Source organism: Eptatretus burgeri, chromosome 16 (genome assembly GCF_056783735.1).
Source record: "Eptatretus burgeri isolate ZD-2024b chromosome 16, Ebu_testis_v1, whole genome shotgun sequence".
Classification (NCBI taxonomy): domain Eukaryota; kingdom Metazoa; phylum Chordata; class Myxini; order Myxiniformes; family Myxinidae; genus Eptatretus; species Eptatretus burgeri.
The window spans coordinates 32,533,488-32,558,427 of record NC_140976.1 but is presented as its reverse complement, the minus strand read 5'-3'; the positions used below and the strand labels follow the sequence as shown (position 1 = coordinate 32,558,427).

At 43.2% G+C, this 24,940-nt stretch overlaps 1 protein-coding gene and 1 pseudogene across 1 annotated transcript in view; both read left to right on the top strand.

Annotated features, from left to right (window-relative positions):
- LOC147010830 (integrin alpha-X-like) overlaps window positions 1–24,940 on the top strand; it is a 217,548-nt gene that overhangs the window by 128,302 nt on the left and 64,306 nt on the right. The window contains exons 12-13 of the mRNA XM_085859953.1: window positions 5,177–5,324; window positions 8,359–8,504. Of these exons, the coding sequence (XP_085716079.1) occupies window positions 5,177–5,324; window positions 8,359–8,504 (294 nt within the window). The remainder of the gene's footprint in view (window positions 1–5,176; window positions 5,325–8,358; window positions 8,505–24,940) is intronic.
- Window positions 1,101–3,586, top strand: LOC147010831 (uncharacterized; annotated as a pseudogene).

The window sequence follows — 24,940 nt, the reverse complement described above, 5'->3', positions numbered from 1 at the left end:
CTGACGCAACCCTGGTCACCTCTTACGACACACAGGGATATGGTACACCTATTCTAACTGGGGCATACACCGGGCCCAGTACAACTGGTACTCATTTCGCCGACCTCGGAAGGATGGCAGGCTGAGTCAACCCCCTGGTGCTTTCGACTTGATATATATACATATATTAATTCAGTGTCCCAACAGGGCTTGATCTCAGGACCTTTTGGGTCCCAAGCCACTGCCCTAACCACTGCGCCAACACCAGGCTCATGATGAAAGGTGAATGTCTGTCCCAATTTCAGCTTTCGTGCAGAGGGCAGCAGGTTTTCCTCTGGAATTTTTCTGTATTTTGCTCCATCCATTTTCCCTTCTACCCTGACAAGTGCCTCAGTCCCTGCTGATGAGAAACATCCCCACAATATGATGCTGCCACCACCATGCTTCACAGAAGGGATGGTGTTCTTTGGGTGATGTGCTGTGATGGGTCTGTGGCAAACGTAACCTTTTGCATTTAGGCCAAAAAGTTCCATCTTGGTTTCATCAGACCACAAAACGTTTTGCCACATGGCTTCAGCATCTCTGGAGTGTTTTTTGTATTCCTCAAACATGCTCCAAGGTGGGTTTTTTTGAGTAATGGCTTCCTTCTTGCCACAATACAGTATAGGCCAAACTTATGGAGTGCTTGGGATATTGTTGTCACATGCACACCATGACCAGTCTTTGCCATGAAGGCCTGTAGCTCTTTCAAAGTTGCCATTGGGCTATTGGTCCTTCAATCTCCTCCTTCCTTGGTCATCCAGTTTGGAGGGACGGCCTGGTATAGGCAAGGACTTCGTGGTACCATATGCCTTCCACTTCGTAATGATCATCTTGACTATGCTCCATGGGATATTCAAGGCCTTTGAAATATTTTTATACCCAAACCCTGATCTGTTCCTTTCCACAACTTTATCCCTGAGGTCTTTTGAAAGCTCCTTGGAACTCATGGTTGAGTATTTGCTGTGAAATGCACTACCCAGCAGAGGAAACTCATAGTAATCCTAAATTAGCCATATATTAGCCAATCTGTGAAAAAATTTAAAAGAAGCTAGTTTCAACTGATTTTGGTGGGTATGGGTATGGACAACTTCCAAAAAAAGTAAGGGGGGATAGGGGTTGGGGAAACTTTTTTATTAGAGGTCAAAGGTCATTGACCCCTGCCTAAATCACTAAAAATTATATTTCAGCAACAAAACATGATATATTAGTATATAGATGATCTTGGTGTCAAAATGCACAGAATTACAAAAGAAGATGACAAAAGATAATTATCGACCCTTGGGACCAAATCCTGACCTCTGAAAATGAGGTCAAAGGTCAAAAAAGCTGTTTTATCACTAAAATGTCATATTTATAACAGGAAAATTACCATATTATATAAAAATGAGCAAAAAACAAACCGAAGAGGTTAATTTCAACTTACATGGTAGATATGGGGGTTATTATTTATTCCAAGAGCAGAGGGGGAGGGGGAAATTACCTTTCTTGGGATCAAATGTCATTGCCCCTAGACTAAAACACTATAAATTGCATGAATGAAGTCTTTGTTTTGTCTTTGTTTCAGGAGTTATTACTGAGAAATCCTAGCTAGCCTACATGTACCTTGATTACCCCAGTGCAGTGAGATGTCCCAAAAGTTCCCTGAGGCCTTTGGAACAATACTGTAAAATAACAAAATTACCAGGATGGATATATGTGAAATATGTAGCGAGGACTTTTCAGAAGCAGGAAAGCTACTAATAGTAGCACAGAAATCATTCCACATTTCAGTTACTATTTGTGGAACATTTACTTATCATCTTGGCTATGTAAAATAATATTTCATTTTTCATTTCAGGTAAAAGACCCCAACACCATTACTTCGCTGTCTAGTGAAGTAATAACTACCAAGTCAATTGTCAACTGTGATGATGCAGTGAGGATAGGCCATGAAATGCAAAAGGATCTTGATAATGAGTCACCGGTTAAGAGCATGAAGACAGCAAAGAAATGCAAAAATCTGGCTGAACTTCAGAAGAAAGTAAAGGTAGGCGACAAGAAGATCTACATCGAAAAGACCCTTCTTTTCAATGGACTGATTTTCATGGCAGAGAGAGAGATGAAGGGATCGAACACATGTTCAAATTTGAGCTGACCCCGGTCCCAACATCTCTCTTCGCAATGGATCGTATGATGAGAAAACCCAAAAAGCATGAATTTGGCAAGATGCTCAAGGAAACAGCTACAAAACTTGACGTGGACATAAACAGCAAGATGCATGTTGTTGATGGAGGGTGGCTACTTCATCAGGTAAAGTGGTCCAGCGGTGCAACCATCAAGACTATAGTTGATACATATGTCAGATATGTTGACAACAAATTCAAGGATGCTTCTGTAGTGTTTGATGGCTACGGGGAGGAATCATCAACGAAAGACCATGAACATATGCGGCGGATGGCTGGGAAGAAGGTTTCTCCGGACATGAGGGTGACACCGGAATTGACTATATCATGTGACAGAGAGGTTTTCCTGGCAAATGAGAAGAACAAAGGAGCCTTAATCATGATGATATCTGCAGAGATGGCAAGCCACAATATCACTGTATGCCAAGCAAAAGATGATGGTGACACGCTGATTGTTAGGTCTGCAATGGACTTGGTCGCAAGTGTTAAATCCCCAGTTGTTATTGCCCAGGACACTGATATTTTGAAATTGCTCTGCTATCATAGGCCTATCCACTGTACTAATTTGTATTTACAAGCAGATTTTGGTGGTCTTTACGACATCTCTAGCATACACATCGGAGACAAAGAAGAGTTCCTCTTCAAGTATGGCTGGTCTGGAAACGACACTGTTTCATGCATTCATGGACATACCAAATGTGCTCTCAACAAATGCGGATTTCCTGCCAGTGTCATTACTGCATTCACAAGTCCCACTTCAACCGACTCCATAATTCGAACAGCTGGATTAAAAGCCATGCAGATCACATATGGCTGTGGGGATACTCCCCTAGAAAAGTCTCGCTACATGAAGTTCAAGAAGCAAGCAGCCAAGGGCAAAATCGATCCTGACCGCCTACCACCAATGGAACATGCAACAGCTCAACATTCCCTTCGTGTCCATCTTCAAGTTGTGGTATGGAAGCATCTTGACACCTCTATTCTTGATCCCAAAGGAAGAGGATGGGAGTTAGATTCCAACAGAAAACTCAGACCAAAAATGCTATCTGTTGGGATCGCGCCAGACAACCTTCTGAAAGTAATTTGTTGCAACTGCAAGGAAGGGGAGAGGCAATGTCAAACAATGAGATGCAGCTGCATGAAAGCTCGCATGTCGTGTGTATCTGCATGTGGAGTGTGCTGTGGGCATTGCGACAATGGAACAGATAGCATAGATGCAGAAGACGAAATTGGTAGCGATGAAGAGGAAACAGACTGAGTATTATTAATTTGTTGTTGCCAATAGATACTGTAAGTTATAAGTTGTGAGTAGTATTCTGCAAATTGTTGATTATAAATTCACATATACTTTACATACACAAACTATTTGACACTAATGAACTTTACCCCCCCCCCCTGCTTATTTTGACCATTAACCTCATATTTTGGTGGTGAAGAATCCATTTCATACCTAGTTTGTATATTGGTATAATTCTGTTACTGTTACCAATATGATATTTGATATGATATTTTAGTGATAAGACGTCTATTTTTGACCTTTGAACTCATTTTCGGAGGTCAGGAATTGGTTTCATGGGTCAGTAATTATTCTATGTCATCTTCTTTCGTAATCCTGTGCATTTTGACACCTAGATCATCTATATACCATATTTTGTTGCTGAAATACAATTTTATATGATTTAGGCAGAGGTGTTTTTGATTTATTGATTAATCAATTAATCGATTAAATTCATTTCATGATGAATTGCTTAATTTTCAAAAAGTTACAGATTCAGATGAAATTTGGTTGTTTCGGTATGTTTTTCGGCAATTGTTTGAGAAATCAATTATTTTACGATTATTATTTATTTATTTTAATTTGGCAATTACTCAATCAATTATTGTACACTGCTCCCTTCCAATTCCATCTCTATGTGCTGCACGGTGGCATCGCCGGGCACCGAAGGCACCCGAGCAATGTCACGTGCTGGAGGATTTGTTATTTATTAATTTGTCACAGGGTGGAGTACTTTGAATGTACCTCAACTTGTTTTTCTTCTAGTTTGTCTGCCCAAAGGAGGAGTTTGTACATGTTTTGCACGTCGAACAAGGATATGAGTAGACAATGGGGCAAATCAATGCTGTATTTTGGATTTGAACACAGGCTCCCAGATTCATGAGCTGATCTGTTGAGATCGGAATATCAATCAGACCAAGTTGTTTTTAAGAACTTTTATTTATTTTTGTATGCATTGTCGAGGCTTGTCTGAGAGCGAAAACACAACACACAACAATGGGGGAGGGGGGGCAGGAGACAAGAGGGGCGGGAGTGGGAAAAACAAGACAGTGGGGAACAGAGACAGGATATTTGTGGATGGGAAAGGGATGTGGTGGGGAACATGGGGTATACATGATGGACACCACAGGGACTTTCAGGAAGGAAAGCAGAAAATTTGAAGGAGGTAGATTTGGGGTGGATTAACAGGGGTAGAAAAGATTGTGGTTTTGGATGGGGGAAGATAAGAGGTGGTGGTGAACAGCTGTTTCAAAGGCTTGGAGGGAAGAATGGGATTGATGAGAGTGAGGGAGTTTATTCCAAAGGCAGGAAAAAAGAGGAGTGAAAGAGTAAAGGTGAGCAGTGATTCGCGATTTTTGTAGTTTTACAAGAAGGGGGTTGCTGGTGGACCTTGAGTGCCCTGCGGAAATATGGGGGGGGGACATATTGCAGCCAGAGCGGGGGGGGGCGAGATGGAGAGGAGACGGTAGAAGACAGAAAGACCACAGACATGCCTGCGGTGACAGAGTGAGAGGCCCAAAAACTCAGCCTCATCACGGGAGATACCAATGATCCTGAATGCCTTGGTTTCCAAAGTGTGAAGCCGAGTTAGGTGTGAGGCAGGAGCACCACCCCAGTGGGGAGAGCAGTACTCCATCAGGCTGCAGACAAAAACTTTGTATGTGGTCAGAACTGCTGTAAACATGAAATGTAATCTGCCTTTTTCGTTTTTTGACAGAACTTCAGCCTGTTTGGGGGTCCCGGAGCATACACTTGGGCTGGAGCAGTGACAATCAACAAAAACAAAGACTGGATCACCAGCTTCCAGAAGATGTCGTTTGGAAAGAAGTCAAAAAGTCTGATGATGGATTCTGAAAGCTATTTCGGTTAGTGTGGGGTAGACTTGCACAACATTTATAAAAAATAAAATTTTATTCTCCATCTATTGACTGGATGAAAAACCATTTGTGTATGATATTGTTACGGTCGTGCATCTTCAACGACCATCATGTGGCCCGGTGTGTATGAGACAAAAATGTCTCCGCATATGCGGGGTAAATTTAGTCTGAATTGGCGTCTCCAAACGCAATTACCATAGTGAATAAAACATGGCCAAGCGAAGCTTGTCAGTGATCCGCATTGGAGGTGCTTAAGCACAGGCCCAATCTGCCCGTGTAACTCGTTCATCCAATCCTTTAAGCGTTATGATCCTGCTGCCGATCACCACACAAGTTCTCAACAAAAACAGGTATTTATTACAGGCAGAAAAGCGGAGGAAGAAGAACATGGCCACACAGTGGCGATCACAGGCAGTAACAAATAATAAACAAGTGAAATCCTTCAATACAGCCCGTGTCGTGAAGCAAATGAGTACACTAATGTTATTAAAAGAACCACTTATCACTTTGCCACCAATATCTGCCATAATTGTAAGTAAATTTCAACTACTAATGCATGACAAAACACTTGTTTATGGCTAATATTAAAGAGAATGATGGCATAAGAAGAACTTAGCTTTCAGCGTTCGGCGCGAAATGCCATGGTGGGCGGAAATGACGTCTTTCGTTCGTTCGTACATGAGAGGGGAGCGTTTCTTGGTTTTTTTTTTTCCGTCAAGCAATAAATTCAATGGTTTACACATATATAACACATTAGTTTCACAAATTTCCATTGAAATACTCGGGTATTTCCGTCAATTGTCGCCATTTCCGTCTAGGTTACGCACTGCCATCTACGTCATTGGCTCACTTGAGGCACGTGGGGGGGGGGGGTGGGGGACACCGGGGACATTTCAAACTCGGTGCAATTGTATACAGCGCACGCGCTGTAATTAAACCAACGTGCCCTGGGACCACATGGCTTAACAATATGCCTTTACCATTGACTCAGGAAACACAGGACAGAAAACGGAGATGAGGAGACAAAAAAAACCTATGATGTTTGAGCCCTACTCATGCATGGCATTGTGGGTCCTCTTTCGGGTTCACAGCACTCTGGTGCGGGGTTTGTCATCACTGCACCTGGCATGCCAGTACCAACCATGTTCCGAGCGCACCAGCTCCTCAACGAATCACGACTCGTGCCACAAATCCGAACCACCAGGAATTATCTAACAACGAACATCAGATTGGCACCGACCAACCAGGGTCCTGGGAGAGAAGAACATGTTCATTTATGGACCTGTTTATCAGCCCATTTGATGGCCTTACAATGACCCCGCAAGCAAGCTAGTGGCCCACACCGATTGGCTATTAACTAAGGAAAATTCCACACATAGACGGATGTATAACGGTGAAGCTTTAAAAATGTAGGAAGGGGGGGCTTGAACACACACTGGGACGGGGTGGGTGGGGGAGGGAGGAACTCATCTTTCTAAACATGCTCAACACACTTTGTTATCGGAACTACATCACCCTTGTGCTAACATGTACGATGAAATAACTTCTAATTTATCCCCCATTTTGGCCCCGAGATCAGATTTGCAACTTGCTAGTACTTATACATTGGTGGAGGTGAGTGGATAAGGAAAATGAGAGAAAATAAAAATTAAATAACTGGAAGGAGGCATTTATTAAGAGAATAAATATTTATTAAGAGAATAAATATTTATTAAGAGAATAAATAAGTGGACTAATAGAGGGGTCATGCATTTGGAAAGACTCGATGGTGTAATAGTTGGACCATCTGCTCTGAGTCTGGGAGATCGGTGGTTCGAACCTCAGCCGAGTAATACCAAAGACTTAAAAAATGGTATGTGCTGCTTCCTTGCTTGATACTCAGCGTTTAAATAGGATAGAGCATGGCAAACAACCATAAGTTGGCAACCATTGTGCAGGCTGGATGAGCCTAATTGCCAATCCTCCGATTTTGAAGTTCGTCTTTTACTCCCTTGTGATGGAAATCACATTAAATTAAGAAAATCGAAGTAAGGAGGGCAAAATAGGTGCAGCCACACATATTACTGACTGTTGAGGGAGGGCTTAATATTCCACCACTTTACAAAACTGCTTCCAGTCTTGCTCTGCAGATGTGAGACTTGGACTCTGACAAAGGATCTGAGAAGAAGACCTCACTCCTTCGGTACCAAGTCTCTTCGGAGAATCCTTGGCTATCTTTATGTCCAACGAGCAGTTGCTGAGAGAGACTCAAATGAGATTTGTTTCCTGCATAGTCCGTGAGCATCAGCTGTGGCTGTATGGACATGTACCTCGTTTTCCTGATGCTGATCCTGCTCACCAGATTCTCTCAGCGAGGGAGCCTCGTGAGTGAAGAAGGCCAACGGGTTAACCACATGCCTCTTGGTTGCATCAGGTTGATCGGCATCTCAAGGAGATGGGGATGGGCTAGGAATCTGCCTGGGGGATGGCCAGACGGAGACCCCTGGAGTACCAGTGGAAAGTGGACGCAGCTACGCGCTACTCCAGCACATGCTCCCATACCTCAACTAACCTAACTTGACATAACGAGAAATAATAAATAGTTGATTCTTGAAATATCATATTAATGAGCATGTGTTACTATTTAATATTGCATAACTTGTGATACTTGCCTGTCATATTCTACCTCATACGTTAATGTATCCTGTAAACTCTGATAATATCACATGCTTCATTTTCTTGGGGTAAGGCTTCCACCTGTGCTATATTTTTTGTAAGTCCTTGTAAGGGGGTGGTATGGAAAGTGGGAGAGGAGTTGGAGGATTGAAAGGCGTTGGGGGTGGGGGTGTTAAAAAAAAAAAAACACCTGAAGTTGCAGGGATTGCAATCTGACATTGGCAGCACATCCATTGGAAGAAGCAAAACAGTGAAAAAGTTTCAAAATTCTTTGACTTGCTGAAACAATGTCAATAACAGACTGTCATTACTCAATTGTTCCCTTCACTCGTGTGTATATTCCTTCGGTCTTTTGACCACATAACAGGTTATTCGGTGGGAGCCTTTGTGCTGGGTCATCGCACCTTCTACCTGGCCAGCGCTCCACGGAATAACTACATCGGCCAAGTACTTATCTTTGAGATGGACCAGTGTGGGAGTATTACAGTACAAGGTGATGTAAATGGCGAACAGGTGAGTCGATAAAGCATTCAAGGTGTCAGTGAAGCTTTCATGCACTGTGTTTATCCCCATGCTTTTTGAAAAAACAAGCAAAAAATACCAGGGGATATTGTAATCTGTTCCGTCTGTTTGTCTGTCACGCTATCGTTCTTCTCAAACGGTTGTGCAGAAATTTACCAAACTTGGTTGTTATGATCCTCACATGGCAAGAAGATGCGAGAGCAGTATCATTATGGTCCCGCCCTCTGTGGCCCTGGGGTGGGGTCAAAGAGCCAAACAACAAAAAATGCAATTACTGGCACATTTTAAAACACTAGTGCATGCCCGTAGGTGTGTGTCCGTACGTGCTTGGCCGTACGTGCAAAAAAAAAAAAAAACTTTCAAACCGCGTGCCAGAAACAACAACTACACAGGCCGTTCCTTCGCTCTCATAAACGACACACACACACACACACACACACACACACACACACACACACACACACACACACACACACACACACACACACACAGATTGCTGGAATTATAGATAGATGAAATGAGGTCAATGAGATGACAAATGAAGGGGTTGAATGCAGAGCAATGAGTAAGGAAACCCGTTGTGAATCGTTTTTACCACCAAATTGAGATGTATTTCGTTGGCAAGCGTGTTGCGTAGAGGTGAATTCCTCAACACTTCCAAAGGCCACACCGTTTTGACAATTGGAAGCAAAAAAGAGTTGTGCACTTTTTTTGATAAATTATTTTCGGAACAATTTTTCTTCAATAAATAAATAATAATAAAAATTGTCTCCATGTATACACCTTTATCTCGTTAGCACCTCTTCATAAACAACATTGCTGAGGAAACGGCGCTTCTTCTTTGTTTCCTCGTCCCGGGCAAGAATGCGGAGGATGCTGGATCTGCCAACGTTTTGATAAATTATTAGTTTTAATGGCCAATTGTTTAATTAGTGCCAATGTATTTTGCCTTTTCGCAATGTCGTCGCAAGGAAAAACACAAAAGCCTGTATCTCACTGGGCTGCGACAGCTCGCAACAAAATGCGAACGGGATTCTCCAAAATGTCTGGAAACGTTCGCGGTGGTTCTCAATTTCCTCGCGTGAGTCGCAGGACGTCGCTCTGGTGTCGCTGGAATTTTGAACATGTTCAAAAAATTTGTGCGACAAATTTTATCTCAAAATAGTCACAGAGTCGTCGCGGTTGTCTCGAACCCTTCTCAATTTAGTTTCCGCGAGTCAGAAGGTGCGACAAATGTGACATGCAATGTAATGTAGATAGATTCACAATAGTTCAATCCAGATATGACTAAAAAAAAAAAACCTCAGTCCATATTGTAAAACCAGCATTGTCTGTCCTCTTTCTCTCCTGTTCTGAGTAATGGCCTTCAATGCAAACTTTTCACTTTCCCATCATTCCTTTCACCTTCCCATCATTCATAAATCACGTCACACATATTTTTACATAAATTAGGTCACACACAAAATATGGTCACACCCACAAGCCCATATCAAGGGAGATTAACAATTGCGTCACACACAATGTTTGTGGGTGCAACAATGTTTGAACAATCAGGCTTGGTCAGCATTCTCCTGTAATCCCACCATCCTGTTCTGCCAGGGCACAGCTCCCACATCATTGTAGTACTCAGTCAGGTACTCTCTTACTCGTTTCCCAACTGACAATATCATTGCTGGAAGGGAGAGGCCATATATATATATATATATATATATATATATATATATATATATATATATATACATATATATATATATATATATATATATATATCTATATATATATATATATATATATATATATATATATATATATATATATATATATATATTAATATATATGTCCCGATTTCTCAATTGTCACGCACAGTTGTCGTGCGACTGTTGCACAACATTTGCGCGATGGTTGCACGACCGTCGTGTGACGGTCGCGCGACAGTTGAATGTGGCAAAAAAATTCTCAGTTTTGTCACCTGAACGTCGCGTGAATGTCGTGCGACATGTATGCGAACTCCAGGCGAAGTTCATCCCAAATTTCGCCGGGAGTTCGTGGGACATTTGTGCGATATTCGTGAGACATACACAAATGTGTTTTAGTATAAATTCAGTGTGATTCCAAGTGAAAATTATCGCTGTTTTATCGCAATTTGGTGTCTCCAACTAGTCACGAGCTGTCGCAGCCCAGTGAGATACAGGCTAAAGAGAAGAGAAGAGAGAGAAAAAAAAGGTTCGTGCAAAAGAAAAAAAATTACTTCCATGTTCGGAGCATACCAGCTCACTCTGATGTTACCGACATTTATGCACCGTCTAATATGAAAACGACCATAACTTGGGGCATTGTGTTTATCTATAAATGCGCATAAGAAATCAAGAAATTATTAGAATACACGAAGTCATCATTATCCGGAAGTCTGTACGTTGTAACCCATAATGGGGAACGTGGCTGAGGTTCCCTCCCCCATCGGCCACGCCCACGCAGCAACGTGTCCTGTCATTGGTTGGTAAATAAATGGCCATAACTTGGGAAGCACTTGTCCGATTAATATCAAACCTTGAAAAGGCACATCCTCAGGTCCCCAGCAATATATATGGCAATAGCAAAAAAAGTTTCAATTAGATCGGACCAGTGGTTGTCGAGAAACAGCGGTTACACACACACACACACACACACACACACACACACACACACACACACACACACACACACACACACACACACACACACACACACACACACACACATTGCTGGAATTATAGATAGATTATTAATGAAACCTTGTGTATGCATTCAACATTAGGGGACACGTGAAATATGTAACGATGTTTTGGATTTGATCCCTGGGTTTGTGCCCCAGGGAGTGGGGAGTTAGGGTTACAGGGGTCAAAAGAGAAGATTTTGGGGGGGTCATTCCTGTTAGGTCATATGAGGACATAAGGTCATTCCTGGTGGAACTTTATGTCATTTTCAACTTTGCTTTAGGTGTGATGCTTGGGGATTTGCAATGGGGTGCTATCGACTTCACTCTAGTTTTAATTTCAAAACGTTATACTGCCTGTCTTGTACATTCCACTTGTGAAAGTGCATTTCATAAAGAAGAAGTGACAAATATAATGCCAGTCAACACACTGAAACCTTTAGTTTCTCTCTCACTAAATATAGTCTGACACTGGTATGGTTGACTCACATAGCATGTGCACTTTTACATTTCAACATGAGCACGCTATATCCCCATTGCCAAATCAACATGTTGTTTGTAGTTATGGAATTAAGATTTTTAAAATATGGAAGTCTCCTCTCATTAGTCTTGTAATTTCTTGAAACACTCTCTTCAGCCCACACAACGGGTGAACTAATCGTATGCAGTCCCTCCTTTGAGAAATCTTGGTATTATAATTGAAGAATACCACGGAAGAAGAACTTCCACATTATGTTGAAGAGGTGCCTATTCACTATAGCTTCAATTTTGTATTGGTATCTTTTGAGAAAAGTTTGAAACCATCTTGGTTGAACAGAATAAAGTTTATTTTGATATACTGTATTTGGAAATTTACTTCAAGCAATTCTAGTTCGAGTTCCAGTGTATTTTACTCTATTTTACTCTCTGTCTCTCTGTCTATCTGTCTCTCCCCCCCCCCTTGCTGGCTGTTGGTAAGTCGAGTAGAGTGTCATGGCAGTTGTGTGGTCTTGGTGAGCTGTGATCTTCCCTGTTTTTTGCCTTTCTATCCTTTTTCGCATCATTTTTTCACCTCTTTTTCCTCTGTTTCCTTCTACGCATCGTTATTTTTGCTCCCACCCTCTCCTCGTCATTAGACCTTGCGCTTCGGCCTTCCCCTGCGTCGTCGTCACCCCACCCCGCCCATCTGTCCTTGTTATTTCACGGTTTGCCTTTCCTTTCGCTTCATCTCTACCCCTCACCTCCCCTACCCTCCCCTTTCCCCGGTTTTCTCCTCATAGGCCTTTTCCCAGAGATCGAGAGAGAAAGAGCCCACAGCTTCTTTGTGGATAGATTTTTAGTTGGCGGCCCATCCCGACCCTTCAACTGATCGTTTTTTTTCTTCACTGTAGCTGTGTTTATTTCCTTTGGAAACCTGTCTCGGCTCGTATTTAATTACTGCACGAGAGTAATCACCCCTCCTCCCCCTTCCTAAGTATGACTTCGTATTCCCGTTATGTGGTATTTGAAGCATTAACACGAAAACATGGCGTCGTCTGCGTTCTGCCCGACGACGTAACCATCAAGGATCTCGTTATCGCTCCAGGAAACATTGTTGGTACTGACAAGGTTCGTGCAGCCTCGCGAATCAACAAACATGTGGTTATCTTCGTGTCTGAGACAGAACTGGTTCACGAAATTGTATCAACTGGATTATCAACAGACAACGGACATTTCGTGCTCGTGTCCCCTCTCGACACACCGGCTGTGAAGGTCAATATCTCAAACGCTCTTCCTTTCCTGAAGAATCAGACTCTGATCTCTGATTATGGTTCTGTGGTTTCTCAGATCACCATGTTACCTTTATGTAGCCAGGACGATCGGATGAAGCATGTGATATCCTTCAGGAGACAAGCTTATGTGATGCTTCCTCCCTCTAATGCTGAAAGAACCTTGAACATTGTTTTAAAACTCAAAATTGATAATCATGATTACCAAGTATACGTAACCACTGACACCCTGAAATGTTTCGAATGTGGTAATTTCAGACACTTAAAACGATCTTGCCCAAAGGCGACTTCGTCAAACGATGAAACAAACCTCATCAACAAGGATACGTCCTCTTCTTCTTCCTCGACCGCGAAGGAAACGAATCCCATGTCCGGTAGTAACACCCAGTCCGCCCAGTCCGCCCAGTACTCCCAGTACTCCCAGTCCTCCCAGTCCTCCCAGTCCGATAGTCCAAACAGCAAAACAAATGTTTGGGATGGTTTCACCATCATTTCATCAAGGAAGTGAAAGACTTTACCTGAAACCCAGAAGAAGGCGGCATTTACAAGCGAGGAATCTGTCGGTAATGTTCCCGCAGTTGTGAGTGACGTCACTCTTCAATGTTTACCCGGAATTGACCTGGATGGACCCGGTATGGACCTGGAATGGACCCGGTATGGACCCGGAATGGACCCGGTATGGACCCGGAATGGATCCGGTATGGACCCGGAATGAACGCGGTACCCACGGCCAACAAGTTTAACCTACTTTTGGGTGAGGCCATCGACGTTTCCCTTACAGAGACAACTTTACCTGTTATCGCAGTAAATGAAACTGTTTCACTCGTTAAAAACTCTGCTATTGGAAAGTCCATTGACGGTGATACACAGACCACTAGTGATGAACCTGCTGTCACTTCGGTAAATGTTAACCCTGAATCCAATGTCAGCGGGAAATAGCGAAGCAAATGTTAACCCTGTTACTGCTCCCAGTTCATCACGTGGTGAAGCTGGAAACGCAGGAAATGTTAAAATCGATGTTTTACGAGACCCCTCCCCCCTCCCAAGGTATTATACACCTCCATGCCCTTGGAGGTCGATAACACTGTGACGGTCGAGGGAAGCGATATCGCTGCATCCGCTGATGGTGTTTCCGTTTCATCAAATCTGATTATTTTCGTTACTTCACCAGGAGATGTTCCCACAATGGAAGAGCACATAGACGTCATAACCAGTACAGATCCGTATGTCAATACTGACGACAGTATCGATATGCAGGACAGTACAAGTTTGTGTGACTCGGAAACTAAAGCCGACTCTGACGAATCTGACCTGGAGGAACCAAACAGAAACAGTCAGGTGGAAACGGTAGAGGAGCTAGCCAGTCAAGGTCCTACCCCCCCCCCCCCCCCCGAACAAATAAGCCTTTTCTTATAAAATACATCCAGGAAACACAATATAAACCTGGCGGAATACTTTCCAGATCTACCGTCCTTCCTTGAGTGTGTTCAGGCTATCGTACGTAAGCCTGACTTATTCGGTTTCCACCAGGCACTTAAAAAAATTGATCGCCAAGGCGAAAAGGGATTCTAATCAATTATCCCACTGCTGATCTTATTCTTAGAAGCTGTCATTTTTCTCATGGCCAGTTTCAAGATTGGAACAATAAATGTTAATGGTGGTGGGAGTCCGCTCTGCAAGATCCAAATTAAACAGCTGGTAGAGGTCAACAGTCTTGACATAGCTTTGTTTCAAGAGACCCATACTGTCCGATCTGTTCAGGCTCAGTGGCAACTATTTATGGACAAGGAATGTTTCTTCAGTAACAACTCCTCGTTGAAGGCAGGCATCATGTTTGTCTTAGGGAAACATTTCCATCCATCCTGCCTTAAATTTACGAGTATTATTGATGGACACCTTGCCGCTGTGACCTTCTCTATCAATCAGGTCAAGTTCACAATTCTCAATGTGTACGCTCAAAGCAAAAATGACGAGCGGATCTCCTTTTTTGCCGAACTGAGAAAAATCCTGCAAACACTGGATTTGCAGACTTGTCTAATTATATATTGGTGGCGATTTTAACTGTACTGTTAATGCTTCATGTGGCCGAAACTGGCCGGAACCCCAACCATGTACCGCAAAACTTTTTGCAAACATCATTGCGAAATATCTCCATGATATTTAGTGCATACAGCACCCTTCTGATCAGTCTTACACATGGTGTCGTTGTTTAAACAACCACATCTCACTTGCGAGGCTTGATCGCATCGATGTAAATTCTCATTTATTACATGGAGTTTATAAATCCGATATTGTGCCTTCTGGTTTCTCCGACCATTCCCAAACTCGAGTCTTTATTCAACTCTCTAAACCACGTCCAGGGAGCTCTCATTGGAAATTCAACAATAGTTTCCTAGAAAACCTTAATTTCATTCAGGCCTTTGAATCCTTCTGGACGGCTCTCCGAGAACAAAAGTTAAGCTGTTCCATTCACCTGCTGATATGGTGGGATTTAGTAAAAACCCAAATTAAAGGTTTCTGTCAACTGTGTCAGTTTTTCTCAACAAGGGCTGACCATGAAGTAAAAAAATTATTACAGTTAGAGATGTTACAACTCCAACGGGTCATCAGACAAAATAATAGTAACATTCAAAAAAACCTTAACTGAGAAGCAATCCTTATTAAAGGAAATAACCGAGAGGAATGCACGTGGTGCCTTAGTTCGGATGACGGTGCGACAACTGAATGAGGCAGACGTACCAACCAAGTACTTCTTTTCCTTAGAGAAACATCTTCCCAGTAAACAGCTTTCTCAGCTGCGATTGGAAGATTCATCCATTACCTTTACACAATCAGCAATCAAAGTTTTCGTGAAGAAATACTTTTTGAAAATATATTGAATGGAACAAATAAATCCTGTCAGTGTCACCTCTATCTCCATAGGCCTGCCAGTGTTGTGTGCAGATGGGTGTTCCCAACTGGAAAGACCCATTACTTTGGATGAACTTGGCACTGCCCTGCATGGCCTTGCCATTGGGAAAGCACCTGGTTTGGATGGACTTGCAACCAAATTTTACAAGAATTTTTGGCACTTATTGGGTCCAGAACTCATTAACACCTTGAACGCAAGCTGCCAGCTTGGAAAGCGACCTCAGAGTTGATGAGGAGCTCTTCTTACCCTCATCCCAAAAAAGGGAGACATGTTGTGTATTGAAAATTGGCGTCCTATTTCCGTTATGTATGGACTATAAGATATTTTCAAAAGCCCTGGCATTGTGACTTACTCCTCATTTATCCTCGTTGTTGAAGGAAGACCAATATTAGTTTCCCAAAATGTTCCATCTATGACAACATCTCCCTTGTGAGAGACGTCATTGAACTGTGCAAGGAAAACCCGAAAGATTTAGGGCTTCTTCTCCTTGATCAGGAGAAAGCCTTTGACCGTGTTGACCATCGGTACCTTTTCAAAGTACTTGAGCGGTTTGGACTTTGTTCGACCTTCATCTTTTATATTAAAATACTATATAATAATATTTCTAGTGTGCTTAAGATAAACAATGAACTTGTTGCACCTTTGTCTGTTAACAGGGGAATTAGACAAGGTTGCCCTCTTTCTGGGTTGCTTTATGCTCTCTCCATCGAACCCCTACTGGTTTCTTTGTGCTGTGGACTAACAGGGGTTAGTTTGTCCCAGCTTGAATGGCCCGTCAAGGTATTGGCATGCACCGATGACGTGTGTGTATTCATACAAGATATCAATGACATTAACATCATTCGTTATTGTTTATCCTTATTCGAAAAGGCTTCTTCAGCCAAAGTAAATTGGAACAAAACGAGCGCCCTTTGGCTCGGTCCGTTGTGCTACTTGGCATGAAGACTTCCTTCTCTACTGTCATGGGCCAACGATGGTGTGAAATACATTGGAGTGTTCTTAGGTAATAATACCACAGTAGCAAATAATTGGCTGGTCTGCTCGAGTTTGTTGAGGGTAAACTGCAAAAATGGAAAGGTCTGATCACACAACTGTCATATCGTGGAAGGGTCTTGGTCATCAACACATTGGTGGCTTCTACCTTATGGCACAGGTTCTTCATGCTGCATCCTCCAGCAGTGTTGCTTCAACAGCTCCCGAAGTGCTTCATGTCCTTTTTCTGGGACGGAAAACACTGGCTGCAACCTGGGGTCCTCAGTTTACCACTGAGCGATGGAGGCCAAGACCTGGTCGACATAAAGAGCCGGCAAATGGCCTTTCGACTCTCGGTTGCTCTTCGCATGCTATACACGCGGCCTTCTCCACCATGGGTTAACGTCGCTCGTCACCTTTTGCAACAGGCTGGGAGGCTAGGTTATGACCACTCTCTTTTCCTGATGGACCTTTCCAAAATCGACACACCTCCCCTCTCTTGTTTCTATCAGAGCATGCTAAATGCATGGGAAGCTCTGACAATAACAAGAGCTACACATTCTTACACTAAGCAAATGTTTCTGGAAGAACCTTTGTTCTCCAACTCCTTTTTCCATGATATGCCTGCTGATAGGTGTTTTATTGAACGCTTTACCGACAAGGGCATTAAATCTGTCGCAGATCTTCTCAGCTCAAACGGCAGTTGGATCGGAGCTGATACATTGGCAAGCCTGGTCGGTGTGCGATCCTCTCAAATTGTGGAACGCATATTATGTCATGTGCTTTGGACACACACACACAGCTTGCACTTGCTTAGGAGCAGGACCAGCAAAGCATTGAACAAAATACACATCGAATACCTTCTCTCTCTACCTTTCCTGAAATCTCTCGGACTCTCTGGAAAATCCTCTATTTCTCTTTGCCGATGACTCCACCCTCTGCCGTACCATCTGTCATCCCTCAGACCGGCAAGCAGCAGCTTCTTCGCTCACTGCAGATCTGGATAAAATCACAAACTGGTCCAACACGTGGAACATGTCTTTCAATCCAGACAAATCTCACACTCTCACTATGTCTCTTCGAAAGGACCGTTTACAAAACCCCCCCATCCACTTTCTCAACAATCCTCTGGAAGAAGTCTTTTCTTTCAAGCTTCTGGGTCTCACTATCTGCCATGACCTTTCCTGGGAAAGTCACATTTCCAACCTTGCCTCAAAAGCCAGTCGCCGACTGGGAATCCTCCGTCGTGCAAAGTCCTTCCTCGGCCCTCTTGAGCTCCTGACCACTTACAAAGCTTTTGTCCGTAGCCTGATGGAGTACTGCTCTCCCCTCTGGGCTGGTGCTCCTGCCTCCCACCTTTCTCGACTTCACGCTGTCGAAACCAGGGCTTTTAAGATCATTGGCATCTCCCGCAATGAAGCTGAGTCTTTGGGCCTCTCACTCAATCACCGCAGGTTGGTCGGTGGTCTTTCTGTCTTCTACCGACTCCTCTCCAGCCTTGCCCCCCTGCTCTCTCTGTGATTTGTCCCAACCACATTTCCACAGGGCGCTCAAGGTCCGCCAACAACCCCCTTCTGGTAAAACTACCAAAATCACGAATCACTGCTCATCTTCACTCTTTCATTCCTCTTTTTTCCCGCCTTTGGAATAAACTTCCTCACTCTATTCTTTCCCATTCTTCCCTCCAGGCTTTCAAAACAGCTGTTCACCACCACCTCTTATCTTCCCCCATCCAAATCCTCGATCTTTTCTACCCCGATAATCCACCCAAGCCCACTTCCTTCAATTCTCCTGCTTTCCTTCCTGAAAGTCCCTTTAATGTCCATCTTCCCCTCGCCATGTTCCCCGTCCCATCCCCATCCCTCTCCCTTCCACAGTTCACCTGTGTCTGTTCCCCAATGTTTTGTCCCTTCCACTCCCGCCCCTCTTGTCTCATGCCTCCTTGCTGTGAGTTGTGTGTTAGCTCTCATACGAGCCTCGACCAAGGTATACAAAAAAAAAAAAAAAAAAAATAAAAAAAAAAAAGTGTTTTTTCTCTTGCCAGCTCTCTTCCTTGTCCCCCTTTTAACGTAGGCTTCAATGGCCTTCCCAAACAAAAAGACCTTTATGTGGGTTGTGTAAAATTCCTTTCACAACGGCAAACAACACAGCAGAGGGTTCGATGGAGAGACCTCTTACCTTGTTCTCCCCCCCTATTTTCCTAACTGGAAAGGTTTTTATCACCCTCCTGTACCGCCACGACATGGCGACCTCCAATGGAGACAAGTACACTGGATCCTTCCTTCTAATCACTTGCTACACCGTTTTTCAAATCTTCTGGTAGATGAATGTCCTTTTTGTAAGAAGTCTGAAAACCTTTTTCACATCTATGTTGAATGCCAACGGAATTGTTTTGTGAGGTTTGGTTTGATTTTTAGCACTTGTGTGTTCATCTATGGATTGGATATCCCACACAAAAATTCCAATGGTGTGTTAGCCAATTTCCTGCTTGTTCAGGAAAAGATGGCAATATATAAATCAAGGAAAAGAAAACTTGATGGTGTTGGAGTTAATGATGAAGATGCTTTGTTTTTGTTCAAAAATCTTGTAATAAGTCGTGTTAAATTGGATTTTGCTTTATTTTCAGTAACTGAAAGATTACCGCAGTTCGAATCAAAATGGTGTATAAAGGAAGGTATTTGTAAAGTCCGAGAGGAATGTTTATCCTTTTGTGAAATGTTTTGTATATAATCCACCTGATTAATCCTTTCCTTTCTTCAGAAATTGTTTCTTGGTTTTCTATTTTTCTTTCCTTTTCTGAAATGAAAATTTGATTCCCATTTGGGGGCTTTCTTTCCAATTTTATAATAAAAAGATACAAAAGTCTCTCTCTCTCTCTCTCTCTCTCTCTCTCTCTCTCTCTCTCTCTCTCTCTCTCTCTCTCTCTCTCTCTCTCTCTCTCTCTCTCTCTCTCTCTCTCTCTCTCTCTCTCTCTCTCTCTCTCTCTCTCTCTCTCTCTCTCTCTCTCTCTCTCTCTCTCTCTCTCTCTCTCTCTCTCTCTCTCTCTCTCTGTCTCTCTGTCTCTCTGTCTCTCTGTCTCTCTGTCTCTCTGTCTCTCTGTCTCTCTGTCTCTCTGTCTCTCTGTCTCTCTGTCTCTCTGTCTCTCTGTCTCTCTGTCTCTCTGTCTCTCTCACACACTCTCTCACACTCTCTCTCACACTCTCTCTCACACTCTCTCTCTCACTCTCTCTCTCACTCTGTATCTGTGTGAGAGTGTGAGACTCTCTCTCTCACTCTCTCTCACTCACTCTCACTCACTCTCACTCTCTCTCTCTCTCACTCTCTCTCTCTCTCACTCTCTCTCTCACTCTCTCTCTCACTCTCTCTCTCACTCTCTCTCTCACTCTCTCTCTCACTCTCTCTCTCACTCTCTCTCTCACTGTCTCTCACTGTCTCTCTCACTGTCTCTCTCACTCTCTCTCTCACTGTCTCTCTCACTATCTCACTCTCTCTCTCTCTCTCTCTCTCTTTCCCCCCCGATGGCTGTTTGTTCGTTGTATACTGTCATGGCCGCTCCTTGCTTCGTGTCGTGAGTACCCCTCCTCTGCTGTGCTGTTTGGTGTTTCCACTTTCCCCATTTTTCGTTTCCCATGTGTTCGTTTTCTACTTGTGGACTTTTCCCGTGTTATTTTTCCTTCCTGTCTGGAGAAGAAAGAGAGAGAGCCCACGGTCTCGCGTCGAGAAAATCGTAGACCGAAGGCCTGTCATGGCCGCCAGGGAGGTTTTTCTCGTTCACTGCGACTGTGTTCTTTTGTTAATTCTCAACTTTAAGCGTTGATTTCTTGGTGTTTGTGAAAACGCCTTTTTTTCTCTCTCTCTCTCTCGACAAAGTTTACTAAATTGTCTTGAGTTAGAATGGCGGGTGAATGTTTCCGTGTCGAGATGTTCGAGTCACTAACTCGTAAAAACGCTGTTTTTTTTTTTTCTTCCCTCCCAGTGAGGTGGAACTTAACGATGTGCTTTCCGCCATTGGTAACATCTTTGGATTACATAATGTTCGTGCTGCTTGTCGCATGAATAAGAAGTTTGTGTCGGAGGAACACATGGTCGCCACGGTGGTTGAGCATGGCCTGTTCATCGAACCGAACACTTACCTCTCTGTGTTCGCTTTGCAGGCCCCAACAGTTAAAGTTAATATTAATAATATTCCACCATTTATAAGGAACCAGGACTTGTGTAACCAGTTGAACAAGTTCGGTAATGTTGTGTCGAGGATCTCAATGGTGCCAATGCGTCATGTCCTTTAAAAGAGTGGTTTATATGATACTACCTGATAATGAAAAAACACTGAATGTTGTACTCAGTGTAAAAATCGACGGGTTTGAATATAAAATGTTTGCCTCCTCAGAGGTGATGACGTGTTTTGGGTGTGGAGCTTACGGGCATGTGAAGAGTGTTTGTCCCAATGCGGTTACACCGCAAGAAAGTGGAGGTGCCGTTAGGAACGATTCTTCTTCACCACAAACGAATGGGGAGAAGGTGAATCGGGAGCCTAGCCCCCCACCGGCTGAGGTGTTTGACGAATTGGACTCGTCCACCCCAACCTGTGCTGGAGAGAGGGTGTGTAATCGTGACGTAATTAATCCACCCCCACCAAACGAGGAAGTGAAAGTGGTTGCTTCCTCTCCTTTACCATCCACTGTACAGTACAGTGTGGACGATATGGAGGTATCTGTTACGGATACCAGGAAAAAGGCCAAAAACGGTCAAATGTTGATGCCTTTGATGCTAAGGAGCAGAATAAGGTTCAGATCGTGTCAGGCTCGGTGGACCTCCAAGGTACGTCTGACATGGGAAACCCCTTGGTGGTACCGGGGTCGTGTACGGATGTGGAAACGTCGCTTGTTCCACTGGCCGACTCCGAGCGGGACACAGAGAACAGTGAGGTATCTCGGGATGTTTTAAGTGTTTGTCCTGTGATCCTGTGATGTTACCAATGTATGATTCGTGATCCTTCTCCGGCTAACATGTCAGAGCCTCAGTTCCAAAGGTTAAGGAAATGTGTTATTCGGGCTGGTAAAGAGCTTAAAGAATAACTAATTGAATGGAGATAAAAGTAGCATCTCTGAACATCAATGGGGGCCGCAGTTGTGTGCGTCGCCTCCAGGTATTTCAGCTCTTCCAAAATGAAAAAAATTGATGTGCTAATGCTACAGGAGATGCATGCAAATCAGTCTACTGAGGAAGAGTGGTGTAAAATCTTCAAAAGGTTGTCTTTTTTTCTCGAGTGCACTTGTTGAGGCCAAGGCTGGTGTGGCAATAGTGTTACATCCTCGACTTCAGCCTTCGGAGATAACTTGCAAGGAAATTTGCAAAGGTTACTTACTGTCTGTGCAATTTGTCAGTAGTAACCTAAAGATTTGCATGACAAATGTTTACTGTCCTAGTGCCAACTCTGAAAGAGGTGCCTTTCTGTACAAGTTGGCAGAGTTTGTAAGCACCATTGACTTAACCATGTTGTTGTGTCTGGGGGGTGACTACAACTGCACCCTCGACCCACAACTTGATCGGAACACTTGTGAGCCTCATCCACCCAGTGCAAGGCCTTTGGCACAGCTCATCAAAAAGTTTAAACTGGTGGATGTGTGGCGGGTACAAAACCGTAATATCCGTCAGTATACATGGGTTTGTGCATAAAGAAATGTTTTGAAGATGGCTCACCTCGACAGATTTTATGTTAATCATGAAATGGTAAACATTGTTAAGAACTCTTATATAAGGCCATCTGGTTTTTCCGATCATCACATGATTGTTATGGTGTGTGGCTTTCCTCATCATGTCTGTGGAAGTGCATATTGGACTTTTAATTTGAAACTTTTACAAAGTGCACATTTTATAGAAGCTTTTAAAATGGTATGGGAAAAATGCGAGTCACAAAAGGGTTCATATTTGAACTTAAGACAATGATGGGACTGCACAAAGTCCCAAATCAAATGTTTTTGCCAACAATACTGCTCTTACAGCACATACAACGCTTTTGGTGTGATATCTGCTTTAAAAAACGATATACTTATCTGTGAGTAGAAAGCTGGATTGTCTAGCGTGAATTTCCAGCAGTTGTCGGAGAAAAGGACCCTTCTGGCTGAAATGGTGAAAGAGCGGGCAGCTGGTGCTTTCGTCCGACTGCGGAACGAAAAAAATCCAACTTGACACACCAAACAAAGGGTTCTTCAATTTGGAAAAAATGGTCAAGACCTCTCAACAAATCCATGCTTTGTGCTCTTCTGGTGGTGATTTGTTGACCTCCCAGAGTGATATCAAGCATGAACTACAAGACTATTTTTCTAAACTCTTCGCAAAAAGAGCTGTGAATGAGGAGAATAGGAATGCGATGCTTGAACAGCTCCCTTCTCTGTCTGAAGACTAACAGCAATTGCTTGAGCCTGGCATTTCTCTTGGAGAACTTACTGCTGCGCTCAAGGATAGGAAGGATGGGAAAGCCCCTGGACTAGACAGCCTTCCGGCTGAATTTTTAAGGCTTTCTGGGACATTCTAGGCCCTACTCTTCTTGAGGTCTTTCAGGAGAGTGTTGAACAAGGTAAATTGCCATTGAGCTGCCGGAGGGCAGTTTTGTGTCTCCTTCCGAAGAAAGGAAATCTACATGAGACTGCAAATTGGCGGCCTGTGTCACTCCTCAACATGGACTATAAAATATTGTCAAAAGCACTTGCAACCCGTCTAAAGGAAGTCATCTCCTTCTTGATTGGCACTGATCAATCATACTGTGTTCCAGAGCGTTCCATATACGATAATATTTTTTTGGTGAGAGACTTGATCAGTCTTGGTCGAACTACATCTCCTGGTTTTGGTTTATTACTTTTAGATCAAGAAAATGCTTTTGACAGTGTTAACCATTCTTTTTTGTTTGATGTATTAAGGAAAACAGGGTTTGGGGAAAAATTTATTGCTTATGTTAAGTTATTGTACAAAAATGCATCTTGCCTGCTGAAGGTTAATAATACTCTTTGTTACCCTTTCCTCTTTCAGCGAGGCATCCGTCAGGGCTGTGCGCTATCAGGCATGCTCTACAATCTATCCATTGAACCTTTATTAGTTTTACTTCGGAACTCAGTGTTAGGAGTCTCTCTTTCACAAAACTCCAAAGTCGTCGTTTCAGCTTATGCTGATGATATTTGTGTTGCTATTGCAAATCAAAAAGATGTTTCTGAGGTCTCTCGTTGCCTTACCCAGTTTGAGCTTGCTTCTACTGCAAGGGTAAATTGGAAAAAAGTGTAGCTTTCTGGGTGGGCCCCAGATTGCCTTCCTCATCTCTGCCTGTTTTACCAGGAGGAATACAGTGGAGTAATGAGGGGTTTAAATATTTAGGCTTATTTCTAGGAATTGAAGCGTATGAACAAAAAAATTGGGAGAACTTCCTCGAAAAAACTAAATTGAAACTGGCAGGGTGGAGAAGATTGTACCAACTTCTCTCGCTTAAGACACGGGTATCAATCATAAACAACCTGGTGGTTCCATTTATTTGGCATAGAGTTATCCCACTTGAACATCCGAGATACTTGATCACAGGCATTCAGAGGGTTCTGACTGATTTTTTTCTGGGGTGGCCACCATTGGCTGGGCCCAGACGTGGTCTGCAGACCCCGAAATATGGGTGGTCAAAATCTGATGCATATCCCAAGTCGGATAATGGCATTCCAGATTTCCACGATCAAGCGCCTACTGTACAGTGAGTGTGTTCCTTGGCGACCTCTCACAAACGCCTGTTTGCAGAAAGTGGAAGGTCTGAAATATGACCGTGAACTTTTCCTCATCGACCTGCAACACGTTGCATGTCTCAGCTCCCCAGTTTTCATCAGAGCCTTTTGAATGCTTGACAAGTCCTCGGAGTGCAACGTTTAGAGGTATCATACGATGCCCAAAAGTTTGTACATGAGCCATTAGTTCAGAATCCTTTATTCTCTAGAATTTCAACCTCCAGGTCGTTTATGCATTGTTTCACCAGTGTTGGAATAAACAGATTGCGAGACCTGTTGCATCCATCCTTGAATGCCTGGCTACCTGTAAGCTCACTTTCATCAAAAACTGGTGTTCGTTCTGCTCGTAT